The sequence below is a fragment of the Chroicocephalus ridibundus genome, chromosome 1, assembly GCF_963924245.1.
Source record: "Chroicocephalus ridibundus chromosome 1, bChrRid1.1, whole genome shotgun sequence".
In the NCBI taxonomy this organism is placed as follows: Eukaryota; Metazoa; Chordata; class Aves; order Charadriiformes; family Laridae; genus Chroicocephalus; species Chroicocephalus ridibundus.
In genome coordinates, this window is record NC_086284.1 from 85,221,873 (window position 1) to 85,238,339 (window position 16,467).

The 16,467-nt window shown below is 36.4% G+C and overlaps 1 protein-coding gene across 1 annotated transcript; it reads right to left on the minus strand.

The window, feature by feature from the left end:
* Window positions 1–1,165: 1,165 nt before the first annotated feature.
* Window positions 1,166–16,408, minus strand: FANCB (FA complementation group B). Its single transcript, XM_063351368.1, has 9 exons — window positions 16,370–16,408; window positions 14,468–15,504; window positions 13,376–13,528; window positions 12,784–12,876; window positions 8,399–8,527; window positions 7,346–7,512; window positions 4,792–5,246; window positions 3,696–3,933; window positions 1,166–1,586 (listed from the first exon to the last, which is right to left on the minus strand). Exons 2-9 carry the CDS (start codon window positions 15,401–15,403, stop codon window positions 1,166–1,168), a joined length of 2,592 nt encoding a protein of 863 aa, XP_063207438.1. The 5' UTR covers window positions 15,404–15,504; window positions 16,370–16,408.
* Between the last annotated feature and the right edge of the window lie 59 nt (window positions 16,409–16,467).

Sequence of the window (16,467 nt, forward strand, 5' to 3'; positions counted from 1 at the left end):
GGACATACATACAGAAGTTGAACTTTCTGATGACAAAAGAGACACAGAAATATTCTGAAGCATCAGTGTTCCTTTGAGTCAATAAATAGCTTTCATTCTTCCTGCCAAACTTTTATTGTCAGAGTGCACGCTGCAGATGTTAACTATTAAAATTTTGTTTACAGGAAAACTGAAAAGCAAAATTGACCACTTTAGAAAAGTGGACTAGGAATGTTTCTTAACATAAAGCAGAGAAAAAAAGGAAGCAAATTATTGTGATTTGGGATTTTCTAAGCTTTCTGCCCCTCACAAAGTTGAAAAAATGGTGGAAAAACATTATTAAAAAAGTATCAGCAGTCAATCACTTATGAGTCAGGGAACGAGCAAACAAATCTTCTGACATTGAAGCTGGGTTATCATCCAAGGAAGGACGGTTTCCTCCAGGATTTACCAATGAGATTAGCCCTACCACTAGATTCTGGGTGGGAATGGGCCTCTCAAACCTGAAGGCGTTTTATTACAGAGCAAATCTTCATGAGTTCTTGAAATTTTGTAAGAGGACTGATCTGGTTCTCCAGCTCCAATAAACATACCAAAATCTCTCAGGTCTGAGGGTGGGCTCTAGAAGATAAGGCTGCAAAGTATGATCAGAGTTTTATTCCTCAAGTATCATTAAAAGTCTTTTAAATGACTTGTTATATCACAAAGATAAGCTGCCTCTTCTTTGAATCTGTCAAACCCCATACTCAAATTAGGAATTAAAATTGGTTGCTTAACTTAGTTCCTTTCTATAGCTGTCTTCAGATTTCTAAAACAACCTTAAGTTTTACCTGTGTAAACAGTCATCTTGCAAATTTAATAGGACTATTTTAAACAGTACAGGCTTGTTAAGTTTTTTCTAATATAGTTCATTTACAGCTCAAGAATTATGGTTTTTGGAATAGGACTTATTACAAAATACTGTGAAAATAATATTGTCGAAATCTGTAACAAAATGACGACTCTGCTATCTTTAATATTAAATTCTTGCCAAACCAGCTACAAGTCATCAACCAAAATACCAGTATATCTGTAGAAATAACTGAGCTATAGAAAAAAAATAATATAAATACCCATGAAAATATAAATGTTATTAAATAGTATAATCTTAATAGAACTTTATTCAAATAAACATAGTGAGTAATTTCTAGGACTTGCTCAGTCTCCACACACTGATATCTGAACTGATCTGAGCTTCTACTATTTTCAAAGCAATTTCCCGGTAAAGGGCACCATTCATTGTTTGATTCATACTCAGCACGCATTCTTCGCGTTCATTCTGAAGCTTCTTTCTGAATTGCTGAACTCCTTCCTCAGTGTCCAGTAAAGAAGCCACAGGAGCATCACTGATTTTCTTGCCAGGCTCATTATCCCATGTCAAACTGTTTTCAGCTTTGCTTTCTTTTGAGAAGAAAGAACTCCTTGAGGTGAGGATTTCTTTTTCCAAAGCCAGTGCTAACTGTTCAGTAAGTGCACCTTTGCTTCCAGATCTCAGGAGTTTTACATCACAGCTTGGTGGAAGAACTCTAGTAAGGCTGTGAAGGCACTGGAACAAGACAGTCAGATTTCTGTAAAATAAGATCATTATTATTATTAAAGCGACCTTATATCTTCAAAATTATATAGTGGAAAATAAAAAAAAGCTACTTTAAATCAAACAGGGAAAAACATGCTGATTATGGTTTTAAGTATTCTGTGTACTGTACATACAAGAGTAAGCAAGGGCTTTCTAATGGCATGCACACTAGCCACTGTACGTCAAAAGAACTGATGCTAAGCAGACTTCAGCAACATAAATATTCTATGCTAAAAGGTTTGTCCATGATTAGGGTTACCTGTGCATCACTTGTTTCTTTAAGAAGCAATTAATTGTATGTGAAGGCCACGTGTAATAGCACAAAGGAAACGTGTTGTCTGGTCTACATTTAGGGGCAGAAAGAAGTCACTTATTTTCATAGATTGTCATTATTGATAGGTATGTACAGCATGGCTATTAGGTGGCCCACAGCTTGTCTTTTTTAAATCGTCACTGGAGAGGGAAAGCTGCACTTAAAAAATCAGACATTCAAAATTATTAAGAAACCAAGATAAAATAGTGCTGGTAATCATCAGGGAACCTACACTCTTGGATACCAGTGTAGCATATATGACATAGTGACACATTCCTCATGCTAAGAAGAATGCAGAGTTTGTCCAGTCTTATTTCCAGTGTTTGCCCAGATAAACTCCTTGGAAGATGTCTTTTGATGGAAAAAAAAAAAAAAATTATCTCAGAAAAAAGACAACACACCACCACCAAAACCAAACAAACAAGAAGCTGCTGATGGGAGCTGCTCTGGAGCCAGCCCAACCGACAGTGGAGCAGCAAGAAAGATTCAGCTGTTCAGGGTGCTGGGCCATCTTGTCTAGACTGTGCTTTTGCCGAGAAAGGTTGGACTAGATGATCCTCAAGGTCCCTTCCAACCTGGTGTTCTATGATTCTATGAAAAAAAAAAAATCAACCCAAAAAACCCCACAAGCACCCTTAAGTAGCTAGTTTTCTCACACAGATCAGAAAGGCATTTTTCCTTAAAGTACTTCTATTTCAATTTAGTTATCTTAACATTCCGCTACTTATAACAGACATAGTTTATTTTGGTTCTGAAAGGTCATAAAAAAGAATAGTCTGTAGCTCCCACCTATCACAGAAATATTGTAGCTGGATAAAAGATCAATCCAAAAATGAATCTGTCATTTGTCTCAGTGGCCAGTCCAGCCCAAACCATGACAATGGCAAAAAAAGATACAGAAAGTACATAGTTACACCATAAACATACTGCTCACTATTAATGCAAAATTGGATCAAAAGTGAATAGTATCAAGTAACCTAACTTTTCAAAAGGAACCAAAAGTCTTGAGGCTTAAGATTTTACTGACTGATTTCTTAAACATTTCAGCCTTTCCTCTAACATAAAAGAAGGAAAACAACTCCTAATTTGACTAAAAGATTGTACCTCACTATAAATTAGAAACTCTTAAGAGATATACCTTTTCTTTCTTTTCTTTTTTAGCTTGAACTCTTCAGGACAGCGAACATTTGTCAATACTTGAGAAATACTTTTTATGTTGCAAGCCTTATCCAGCTAAATTGTAAATTATAGCAGTATTACTAACTTGTTCGTCCTGCTTTAGGAAATTTTATAGCCACTTGTCCAAGAATGTATATAAGAAAAGGAAATCACTGCAACTCTTCAGATTATTTCCTTTTCAAAATCATGGTAGATAGGAAATAAATGTATCAGTTTGGGTTTTTGTTTTTTAAGGAATTTTTTTTTAAATCAACACACGTGGAAGAAAAATTATATCTTACATTAAGAATAACATAGGAAAACTTAATATAAAATCATGATACTGTGAAACGAACAAAACAAGTAGTACCAAAGAGATATTAATGGAGACTAGACTTATTTGTAATTCAATATTCTAGCCTAGAGAAAGTTAAAACAATGCAGTTCAGGTTCTGCCATAGTTCTGATTTGAAAATAACTCTGTTATTGCTGATGGTTATCATATTATCCTATTGGAAGCCTATTGGTTATGATTTTGGCTGTTGTTTGTGGTACCAGTAAGAAATAATGTAAAGATACAATAGAGTGTGTGCAAGATGAATATAGTCTACAGTTTTTGAACAATTTTACCTGCAAAATAATGTTAGAACTCCTTCAAAAGGATTTTTCAGGGTCCAGTTAAAAACTGTACCATAGACATTTCCTGCTTTATGACAGAATACGTTGTCGTGGCATTCTTTAAATGGTGTGCACTCCATTTCTCCCAGTAGCCATGAATTTACTGGAGTCAATGTATAGTCAGAAGACACAATCTGAAAGGAGAATCTGACAGACGCTGCAAGGACAGCAAGTATATCTTCCATGGAACCTGCAAGAAAATACAGCAAAAACATATTTGACCTAAATATTTTGATGATGTTGCATGCATTAAATGTGCATAGATTTTTGGTTGACATTCCCAGTTTTATGAGAAGAGTATGCACCTGCATTCTGGCATTCTTTGGGAATTTTCTCACCTAAATTCTTGTACCTACTTCTGTCAACCAAATAGTTAGCTGATTAACAGAGCCCCACCTATATAACGAAAAGTCTAAAAATAAACATCACCTTGACAAAAGAAGACTATTAAAAGCCTGCTGTGATAGTAAGATGACATATTGGCTTTAGCCAACAATACAGCATTAAAGGAAGAAAAAAATTAAAATTCATTGCAAACGATCAAAAGGGTTTTTCACTACATGAGCGGAAATCCAGTTCAAAAATCAATTCAATCAGGAATATTAAAAGAAAGGAAAATAAATGACCTTAATAGGTGTATAGATGAGGAAAAGCTTCAATTACTTTGGTATTATTTAAGAGGTAATAGTATGTAATAAAAAAAATAATATTTATGCATATAATCAACGGTACCTTATTTATAGAAAGAACGCAGACTTCAGCATTCTGTACTCAGGCTTATCTTCAAAATTAACCTTTCCGGATACACTTAATCACCCATGCTAGCTGGTGTGTAGTTGCTTACAGCAACTCACTTAACATTTTTTCCATTTTGAAAACTGTTCCGTCTTGCATTTCACACAGTTTTTAATTCCCAACAGATCTATGCAGTTCATGTTCAAAGACACAGATGTGATTATACCTTGGTAATTTAGCTTGGCTAATCACCCAGAGTAAACAGAAAAATCAACCATATATTTATGAATCAAAAAAATATCAATCCATTTACCTGTACAGTAACTATTATCCTTTAATATCTTTACTGAATATTTTCCATTTGAAATATCTTCCAGACTTAACAGAATTTTCCCACAGAGTACAGTAATCTTTTTGCTCTCCTGTAAACTATCATTCCGATGGTTTTTTTTCTTCGTATGCAGAAGAACTATGCAACGTACACGATGAAATGCCAATAATGGTGCAAGGCTGGTAACAGCAATGACTGTCTTTGCTCCGTCCAGCTGAACCCTTGAACATCTCTCAGGAATCCCTTTTTTCAGATCATTGTTGCTATGCAAGTCCAATTTCATCTTTTTTGGAGGAGGCTCAATTTGACACGAAGACACAGACAATGCTGAGAAGGCTTTGTTCAACTTAATGATTTTATTTTGACACTCAATAATTGGAGAAATCAAAGAGAAGTCTTGATCCATCACTAAAGATAAACTGACATCACTCAGTGACCTGTGAAAAATCCATATAAGATGATTGCACTTCTAGTTTGTATTCTGCCTTCTGACAAATAACCAGAACTTTGCAGATATATACAGACAATTAAGACAACTTGGAATGATATTGGAGCTTCTGGTAAAGTCACAGACTGTGCAAAGAGAATAAGTTCTTCAAATGACTATTTCATCTAAGCTTAGTGTAAAGATTTTCAAAATGTGGACCGAAGTTTCTAAGAGCTTCTAGGAGTTAGATGCCTCATTTCAACGGAAAGAATTTGGATGTCTAATTCGCACAGAGAATGTTGAAAGTTCCACATAACCCATGCAGATACTCTATGACAATTATAATTTAAAGACTTAACTTTCTTTTAATAAAAAATTACAGAAAATATCAATTCTGCCCTCTTTGAGGACTAAAAGCTCTTCTGATGTTACATATTGTTTTATAGATAGTCAAAGTTGAATGTGGAGAGTAAAATAAAGGGTTTAAAGTACTATTACCTGAAACATTCAGTAATTTCCTGAAATGTATGAAGTACTTTACTTATTCAACACAGGGTTCTTTCAATGAAATCCTAATATTACTGTTTCAGATCCTCTCTTTATGAATATTTTATTCCGTCAATCAATTCTGTCTCAAGATGTCACTGACATCTGAAAGTTTATGAATGTCTAATTTTCTTTACAGAGAAGTATCACCGCCATCAAAATGCAATTTAAAACACCACTGCAATCTTGCATTGGTAGGAAGCACAAAAATAATCAATAAAGACTTACAGTGTTCGGGGTGGAGAGAAAGCAAGCCCTTTCCCCCATAAACACAGGTCGTTGCATATAGTACTGAACTGGAGCCCAGAAGACCTAGGTTCTGCTGCTAGCCTACCAGGGAACCTTTGACAAATGACTTCATCTTCACAGATTTTTTTCTCAACTGTAAAAATGGGGGAGAGGGCAATATTGCTGCTGGGTTTTAAAGAATGGTTCCAAATTCTGAGGATTTCTGAAGCTATACAGGAATTAATTATTTCATTTTCAAAAGCAAAGTCATCATCATCAAAACTAAAAGAATAAACACAGGACAGACAAAACCAATCTCTTGCCTCAGAGGCTGTCAAGAAGATGAGGTCAACTTTCTTGTAAAGTTATAGCAATCTGGCAGTTGAGAAATAATATACCCACAGCTCCAGCAGAATGGCCAAAGGGTGTAACAGGTCAGGTCCCTCACAACAACTTGAATGATTTTCAGTGGCATCAGTAATCTTTAAGCTTACCCTAACACAGTTTCAGCTACACTACTTGTGGGAATATAGGTCAAAAGGTAAGTTCTGACTCTACCAAAATTTACGTTACACAATGCACATCATAAATTTATGTTTCATGTAACCCTGCCTTTTTAAACTGTGTTCCAAATTAATTCTCTCCCTGTAAGGGGGAAATTACATAAGTAGTATTTACAACTAGAACTGAGCAATTGAAATGAACAGAATAAAAAAAAATCATTCCAAAGACAATAATAAGAATAAGCAAATTGTTTTGAAGGTTTAAGTACCATATGCCTGATCGTTCTACATAATTCACACAATACCTAAGCTTAGCAAATATTTTATTTGATTGGATACTTGACTGTAGCATAGCTTAATTCAAAAGCTGAGTATTTATTAAGGTGATCAGAGAATATAAAATGTTTTCTTTTGCACTTTAAGCAAATCGCTCTTTAGGAATGGAAAGATGTTAACAGTAAGGCATCAGGAACTGTATAGCTAAAACAGAGCTTTATCTACATCATATACTGATATCAGCATAGCTATGTCAACACAGACTATAAAGAATCGTAATTTTTGTCAAAGAAAACTCTGTTGTAAAAAGCCTCCAGTAATGATGCTGTTATACTGACACAACTGATTTTTAGATATTGTTTTGTACAGTGCTAGAGAGACAAGCAGCACCAACAATACTGACAAAGACACACGCTTGAAACACTTTATATAAAGATGCTCAAAATGAGAACGTTCAAAGCTCAAAAATCCACTCTTGCTACTGCGGAGCTTAACCTGCAAATTCAGTTTCTATAAAACTACTCAGTGAAATTATTAGATAGACGTATATACTTACAAGTAAAATGATTCAGTTAGTTTTACTCCAATTACCAAGCTGTCACCCACAACACGCTGCCACAATTTCTCTATGAAGTGCTCTGGGACTTTAGACGCCAATGATGCCTCTTTACTAAGAGAATGAGGAGGATTTTCTACATCATCCCAGAGAGAGACAAGACCTTCCTTACAGAAAAACGTTTTTTTAGATAAATTAAGAGATATTGGAGATACTAGTCCTTTTTATACAGCATTACTTCACGTTTTACCACAAACAATTGCAGGAAGCGCTTTTAAGATACATAAAATGGAAACTATATAAACTAGTTTATTCTCTACAATAGATTCAAGAGACAGAATTGCATTTTCTTAAAAAACATGATATCATGAAAAGCACAAGTCATACTCTCCTTGTAAGCATCACGTATAAATCTTGACGTGTCATACAATTAATAGGCTAAAGAAGATTGAAGGTACTAGAATTTATTTTGTATTACTACATTAATTTCTTGAAATTTTGTTGTCTAAACCTGGCTGACTTGGAAGGGACCACAACATTAACTGAAAGGGAGACCAACTCCTCCAGTTCAAGTAAATTCAGAAGCTTCTTTTGAGCAACATATTAAGATATTTTCCCAATCTCCATCACCTTCTCAGACCACAGTTCACTCTGCCCCCACTATAAAATCAGTTTTGCTTACACAGGTCTATGACAGCTCTTTGTTAGGAACATGTTAGATCACAGACATATTAAATATCTAGGCAACCGTGCCAATTGAGACTGTACATTCTCCCTACTGTTTGTCACTAACTCTTTGTTGGAAGTTACTCCTCCATACAAGTCAGTTGTGAGGAGTTATTGTGCAAATCAATTTCAAGTAAAGACAACTAAATTTACTCTTATCTACATATGTTGACAGGTTAGGGTAATGAACCAGACTTAAAAAGCAGATTAATGAGTTTTGACAGTGGCAATCCCTACTGGTGAAAGTAAAAAGTGGTTGAGGGAGGCACACTCTACAAATGGCTCAGCAGAATTCAGAAATGATCTGTACTCTCTTCTGCATTTTACCTCTTTTGCAGTTGGTAGAATATGGGTTCTTTCTTCAACAAGATCTATTAATGCTCTGCAAGATTCAAGAATAACCCTCCTTTTGAGTCCTAAATGCTGCTGTAGGTCTCGAACAGAGGTGTAACCAGCCTGTAAAAGATAAAAACAATCATTAGACTTATGCTTAGGTATACTGCAAATAAGAACTGATATTGAAGCTACAAAGATATCTTTTCAGCTTTGCATTTTTATGCAAGTATCCTAAGTCAAGATCCTGGCATTCCTCAAGTAGCACCTCTAAAAAAATGTTCAAGTCAGGCTACTCTGCTGCCAAAATATCAATCTAAGAATCTTGACCTCTCAATATTAAACGTAGAGTTTAAGATAAACTTCTAAGGTAAATTTTATCAAATTATGTAGATATTCAGACCTTTCATTATTATTCCTGCTTCACTTTTCCATTGACATCAGTTTTGATTTCTTCTCAAGACTTTTATTGATTATTGGTCAAGGAAATATATTGAAGAGTTGACAGTTTTGCAGACACACATGCAGGCTATGTATCAGTGAAAGAGCGAGCGAAACATGGCAGCACCAGCTTCTTAGATTTTAAGAAAGCTCCTCAAAAGCTATTCCCTGGAAAGCAAGATCCTGAGAAGTCTGATGTTGCCAAGGAGAGAATAAGGCTCACTATTGTAATGCAAAACCAAACTTCCCTCACCACAACCCTCCAAAAAATCCTAAAAACCAAATCAGGATCAATCACAACCAACTGGCAAGCCTGAATAAAAAGCACTTAATGTAAGCGAAGTGATGTCCTCTGCTCAAGCTGCAACGGCAAAGGGCATTTAGAGCAAGTAGCACTCACCATGATAAGTTCTGTAAAAAATTTATTTGCCACCTATCAAACCATGATCATAAGTACCAGATTCCAAGCAATAATACAGTGCCAGACTTGAGTCAGGAGAAGAAAAGGAAGAGTTAAGAACAAAGATGTTGTACAATACCTTCCTAATCAAGGTCATCAGGATACCAAACCGTTACTTACTCCCATCGGTGAGCAACTCCTGAACAAACCACTGAGAAACAGAAAACAAATGGGGAAGCACAGACTGAGAAGCAGCAGAAAAGGCCAAAGATTCACTGAGGTATGCTTGCTAACCGATCTGACTTTTGCAAGCCCTTTTTCTTCATAAAGCAACACAAGAAAGAGACCTGAAATTCACCACATGGCAAACCCAAGACTGGGTAGCACCCCGCCATCAACTCTCTGGAACAAGTGACATGCACATGCTTTCTGCCATATGCCAAGATGTACTGTGAAACTAAGGAAATAAAACTAGATCACCTTAAAATAGAAAATAAACATCAAAATAAAAACAAGGCAGTCCAGAGCCAAACACAATAGAGCTGTGAGTAAATCCAGCATGAACAGTAGGACAGGTGAAACACTGTCAAAAGCAAAGCAAATTAAGGCAGAGGCTTAGTAGTAAGTAGAACAGTCAAGTGCTTTGACACATTGCAATTAAAGTTGCAGTATGCATAAATAAATAAATTAATACCCATACATACAGAGGTAAAACTACTGAGCCAAGAACTGTGGGACTTTTACAAAGGAAAGAAACTAGAAAGGAAGATTCATGATTGATAAGACTAAAAAATACTGGGCAAAGCAAAAGTAAAATGGAAAAAGTAGACAGAAAAGCCAGAGGGAAACATAATTCAGAGATCTATATGCTGAAGCCGCTCATACAGTAAATAACTGGTTCTATGTTTTTCAAATGACTAAAATCCCTTATGAAAACACATCAAAATCAAAATGGGCCAATCCACAGCAACAGACAAAAAATAAAAACTTTAAACTCACACTAAAAATAGTAATAAAAATCAAATGTACAGAACATTTCTTAAACAACTTTCTACTCACCACCAAATCAGCTTTATCAGAATGAGAACAAAACAATAAGACATTGCAGCAATTCAATAAATCAGCAGTAAGGATTAAAAAAAAAAAAAAACTGCCCTAAAACAAGCAAACCAAGTCAAAGGAAACAAGTTAATCATAGGGAAAAGAATTTGGCATTATAATCCTTACAAAACTGTTAAATACTTGGGGTGAGAACAGGCCAGTGGACATAAAAATATACTTCTGACTTGTATTTCTGCCAGAACAGCTAACTAAAACCATAAGAAACCCTGTAACCTCAGCTGTTGTAATGCAACTGAAGTATTCTGCCAAAGGAAGTCTTCTTCAGAAGATACTAAAATGAGTGTTGAAGAAAAAGTCTTCAGAGGAGAAAAGGAGAAATGCTATTTCATCTTGCCCTAAAAGATGAGATTCCACAGAGACTCTCAAAACATGATTTGATTGTAAATTGCTAGAAGACCTGAATTTGATGATAAATATCAAGAGACACCACTCCAAGGCTAAATAACCTTTGGAAATTCCCAAGCTCAGGAGGATCCATACACTATTGCATCAAAACAATCATCCTTGAAATTCAATTATACATCACATGACAAAACCAGCACGAATACTTCACTCTTCAGGGAAATCTAGAGAACAATGGAGATCTCAACAAGGAAGAAAAGGTAAGGTTAAAAAGGAATATCTACACCTACTTCCAAATTTATTAGCATGACAATTTCAAAGATTTACAACATTAAAACACAGGAAGATTTTCAACTTGTTTACAATGCTTGTGCTAGCATGTAGCTTTGAAAATGAGCCATCTAAATGATCTTAAAATGAATAAATAAATAAGGTCTTACAAAGGAATCTGCGTCTGTAAGAAAAATTTTTTACCAGCAGATGATACATGAAATCTCCAGTCAGTGGCTTGTTCCCAGCAGAACCAGCAGAATGTGCAAAACAGACTATTCGTTTGATCCTAATGCAGATTCACAGAGCTGTACTGATGAAAGCCAGTTGGTGTATCAAAAGAATAAAGTCATAGAACATAGTTAGATAGAACACATAGCCGCCAATGGCAGGGCGGCCAATCTTCATTACAACAGTAGAAGGATCAACAAATGCAAGAGATTGAAATTAATTTCTATTTTGTAGAGGAGGAAAGTAATATAATGAGTAGAGAAAGAAGGCAGCAAAGAAATCAGTTGTAAAATATATGACTATCCAAACGAATCCAGAAACAGGAAACAAAATGCATTTGAAAGGAAGCTTGCACTTCTGCACGTAAAAGCCAATAGGCCTCTAACATGCAAACTGAAGAACTGTAAAAATGCAGGGTTGGAAGGGACCTCAAGAGGTCCTCAAAATTAATCCAGCTTCTACTTTCTTGTGCGTTCCAGGAAGGAAAAAAAACCCTATCGTACAGTGTTCTCCAAACAACCGCTTTTATCTTTTAGAAGATGTATAATATCTCTTTAGACATCTCTTTTGTAATTAGAACTAGAAATTAGAATGAGACTTTTTCAGTCTTTTCCTAATGGGTCATAGTCCTCCTTTTCTTCCAGTTAATTTGCTCCATTTTTAAAGGCTGGAGATAAAACTGCCGCAATATGCTACCTAAGTTTCCACTAATTCTCAAATGATGGGAATAATTACCTCCTATCTCATACTTAAATCACTCTTAGCAAACTAAAAATAGCCTCACATCATTGACTCAATTTGAGATTTGTTATCTCCTAAAGCTTTTTTTTTTTAAATAATCTTCCTATTTTGTCAATAATTACCCATTTGGTATAGGCCAACATGCACAATACTGCAAAAGAATATCTTGGAGACTATGCTGGGTGTTTACTACTTGGATTCTGGCAAGTTTCCCCCAGCTTGTTTTATAAACGGTGCTAATTAAGAGAAGGATACATTTTAACTTCACCTACTGTACTTTGCAAAATTATCCTTAGAAAACTGCTAGTAAAAGGAGGAAAAACATCAGCAGGTAGTGAAATAGCCACGGTCACTAATTTGGGCAAACAGTAAAAGCCAACTTGATTGAAGTCTGTGGATAAAGAAACAGACTATAACCCTCTTCTTTATTTTCAAGATTAACTGACACTCCTAAGCACTCACTGGAAACCACTATGTCAAAGTCTATAATGTGGAGCAAAAGAAGTAAACATTCTAATTTTATTAATCTGGTATTTAAACATCTATAAGTAAAATAACTGTTTGAAGCTTTGACAGCATAGTTTCAGCATTATCTCAAAGTTTTAATTGAAACTACGTTAGACCCTTCCAATTACCCAAATGCATTTGTAACAACCTAGAGAACTGAAACACAGACTACCACTGATTGGAGAATGGATACTTAACAATATTGTCTTCTCCCTGAACCATTTATCCAATAAAACTAGTATCGTTAACCTCACCCTTTGGATAATGTAATGATACACAAAAGTAATTTGGAGAAAATATGAAAGTAGAACTACTGAGTACAAACCTGTAATCTTGTTTCGAGGGCTTTGACAGTAAGCAAACCATTCTCTTGCAATCCTTCTGCAGGAGGGACATCATGCTTATAATTAATACCACTCTAAAAACAAAACAAAACAAACCCCTGAATTAATTAAAAATATGAAAGTAAGGTACAGCATTATAAAAATCTGGGGGAAAATACAGAAAACCAGCAGAATCACAGTATGCATTTTAAAAGAAAAATCTTATCTTCTGAAAGCAATTAGAGTTTGATAGCACATAATGGAAAGACCCAATTATCAGAAGATAATTAACAAGCACTAAGGCCAGTTGTTAACCAAAAGGTAAGCATTGTAGAAAACCTGCTACATACATGAGGCATTTTCAACTGCATTAGTTTAATTTCCTAATAGAATGTTGATATTTTCAAGGAAGTAGAACAATCTCTTCAGATAACTTATTTTATGATTACAGCAGGGAATATTGTATTCAAACTTCAGGGCATTTCACAGCACACATCCAATTTCACTTTGCACCAATACTTTAATGATTTGCTGAGGCTTTCTTAATTTAGTAAGTGCAGGCTGAGTAGCTGAGAAAAGGCAAGCTGAACTTACTGCATAGTTGACCTCTCCAAGATCTGTTATTTTGAATGCACTTAACACGTCTGTATTGGAGTCATCCTTGAAAAGCAGTAACAGTTGCTCACTTCCAGTGCCAACAAAGTCATCCACCAGAACAGACTTTACGTTTTGCCATTTGGAAGCCACCTACAGTAGAAGAGGTTTTAAAATAGATATATTTGAATAAATCTGGGATTTGAGATTTCATTTTGGTGAAGCTTGCTTTTCATTGAGGCAGCTTATTCAGGGGTGAGGAATGCACTATTTTAAGATGGTTCAAGCTCTCACTCTTACTCCATCATTTAGAACCTTTGTAACTCTGGGGAAAACCAGCCATTTCTCTTTAAAGATCACTTTCCAGAATACAGGTTGCAGAAATGGCAATAATTTTTCACTATACTCAAACAGCTAAATGCTGTAACATTTATTTAGAACAAGCAATACCTGCAGATCCGTTAAAGACATTGTACTTCTGACATTCAGAAATATCTTTGTTGCATTGCACACTTAAATATGTTTGAAAAGCTGATGACTGAATAGGACAAACTTTCATTTCCTGAGTTATGTAAGCCTTCTTTACAGAGTATTACAAAAGACTAGCAGTTAACTTTTTATCTCCTGAGTTTTGGAAACAAAAGCAAGGCCTCTTCTTGTCATTTTCATGAAACCATACTTTTTGTTACTACGAAGGGAGACTCAAAAGGCTTTTGAATTCCAATGAGAAGTTTATCCTTTGCAATGATAGCAATTTACTTTCACTTTAACACAAATTATGTAGGCACACTCATAACTTTCTTACAATTTCAAGTTCTCATACTATGGAAGCTTTCAATTAGCAACAGAAGTTTTGGCTCAGATTCATAAAATGTATTATTAAATAATAGAATCCAGGGTTTATTTTCAGATATATAAGCAAGCAATAAAAACAATCTCATTCTTCACACGGGTTACTTGAACAGAAGCAACGACAAAATCTATAGAACTTAAGACATGTAGCTTTTCAGTTCCAGAAATTTCCAAGATGACAATCTATGCAAAAAAAAAAAGATACAGAAATAAAAGGGAGCTATTTAAAGGTAAAAATACCTGTAAGCTGTCTCTCCTCTGTACAACACAGATATTTCCAGTGGCAAAAGACACAACAAATAGCAAATCATTGCTACTGGTTACAGCTGTTTTTACTGACCATGGTTTCTCATAAGGAAGCTCACAAACACCTTTAGGGAGACCATCTTGGAACCAAATAAGCTGATCCTTGTGGGTTATGGCAACAAGTGCTATTCGGAGCTGTTTTTTCAACATTTCTTTCTTGCAGACGTAGACAGAAGATACCACTCTGCTGTAAGCATGAGGCATGAAGCATGTGCCAGTTAGCATTTTTTGTGTTTCGATTGCGTATCCAAAGAACTCGCTACCCCAGATGGCTCTGTCTGAAGTGGAAAATTCATCCTCATCTTCACTCTCTGGCAGACAAGCAGTTCCTATCCCTAAGACAACAGTGCCTTCCTGCTCAATTTCACCTGTCCACACAACAGAAGAAAGCTGAATAGGAGCACTTAGAACTGTGCGGGTGTCAGAAGAGATGTAGAACAGCTTGTTGGCATGCCTCCACAAGACTGAAGGGCCAGTAAACAACCTGATGTCTTCTTTCAGCTCATAATCCAATTTAAAATGAAAGGACTGCTCAAATTGATTTGAGCTGTGAAGCAACAATAAAAGGTACTTGAAAACATTGTTTCGTTTTTTCTTTTTCATCAAAATGCAGGGAAGAATAATCCCTGTTCTGGAATCTGTTGCACAGCTACAGCAAATTATTTCAATTTTTAAGTGACTGGCACGCATGCTGAATACTCCAGAAGACTTCTGAACAAACATCTTAGTGTCTCTGTTGAATGCCATTCTTCTGACACATAAATTCATTGTTTTATCCGCTGTTCCCTCCACAAGTTTTGTTTTTGACAGCTGAAATATAAGGACTTCGCCATTGTAGGACAAGAATTGTTCTTGCTCACTTAGAAGCATCTTTGTTTATGTATATTCCTCTACAAGAAAACTGTATGCATCTCCATTTTTGTCAGGACTATTTCTCTGTGGAATTTTTAACCTATCTGGGCGTTTTCCATCTACAAAAGTGAACAAGAAAAAAAATTTAAATCATTTTATGACTAGTTGAACTGATTCTTAAGAATAAGAAAAACAATACATTGCAAAGCGGTGACATGGACTCATTTGAGAATGAGGCCAGTATATGCTTTGACCTCACAGATTAAAATGAAGTTAAGCAACTTCGTACTGAGAGATTTAAGTAACTAATAGAAACATTTCAGAAAGGTATTCTAGCATTTATTCAATGCTAGCTCATCAATAGCTACACATCATAATATAAATTGAAAGAAACCAAATCAAATCATACACGTGCTGTTTGTGTGACTGAATTCAAGTCGTCAGCTCCACAAATATACTGAGCGGACTGGAAAGCAACAGTGCTTTGAATTCTCAAATTTAAGAGCCTTCACTCAGGTGTAGGTTTTATTAATAAATATAATTCACTCTTGGTTAAAATTATAAAGCCTCCCTCGGGAGAAAGTTCTCTGAAGAAGAGACCAGTCATTTTCGCCGCCAAGAAGGCTCCCTCCCTCCCCCAGACAAGTCCCCGGGGGCTCAGAGCGAACCGCAGCCGACTCACCAAGTTTCACTACCCAGCTTTCGGGTAGGGAGCGAGGCCCCTCGCCTGGCTCAGACGCCCCAGCAGGGCAGCCTCCCTCCGCCGCTTGAGGGGGCCCGGGCCTCACCACCCCTTTCGTCACGCCGGCGGCGGCCCAAAGGCTGAGGCGGCAGCAGGCCCCGGCCTGGCTTCCCCTACCCAAAACCGTTGACAGCCGTCAACGCCCTCCCCGCCCAGCACAGCAGAGGCCGCGCAAACTCCTACGGAGATCGCCAGCCCGGAGGGAAACAAAGACCGCAGGCTCCGCGCCGGCGAGGCCTTACCAGGCTCCCGAGGCCGGCTGGGCTCCAGGACGAGAGAGGGAGGAAGGAAGCGAGTAGAGGGCGCGCGCGCTCCGAAACTCCCGCCTCAGGGAGCATGA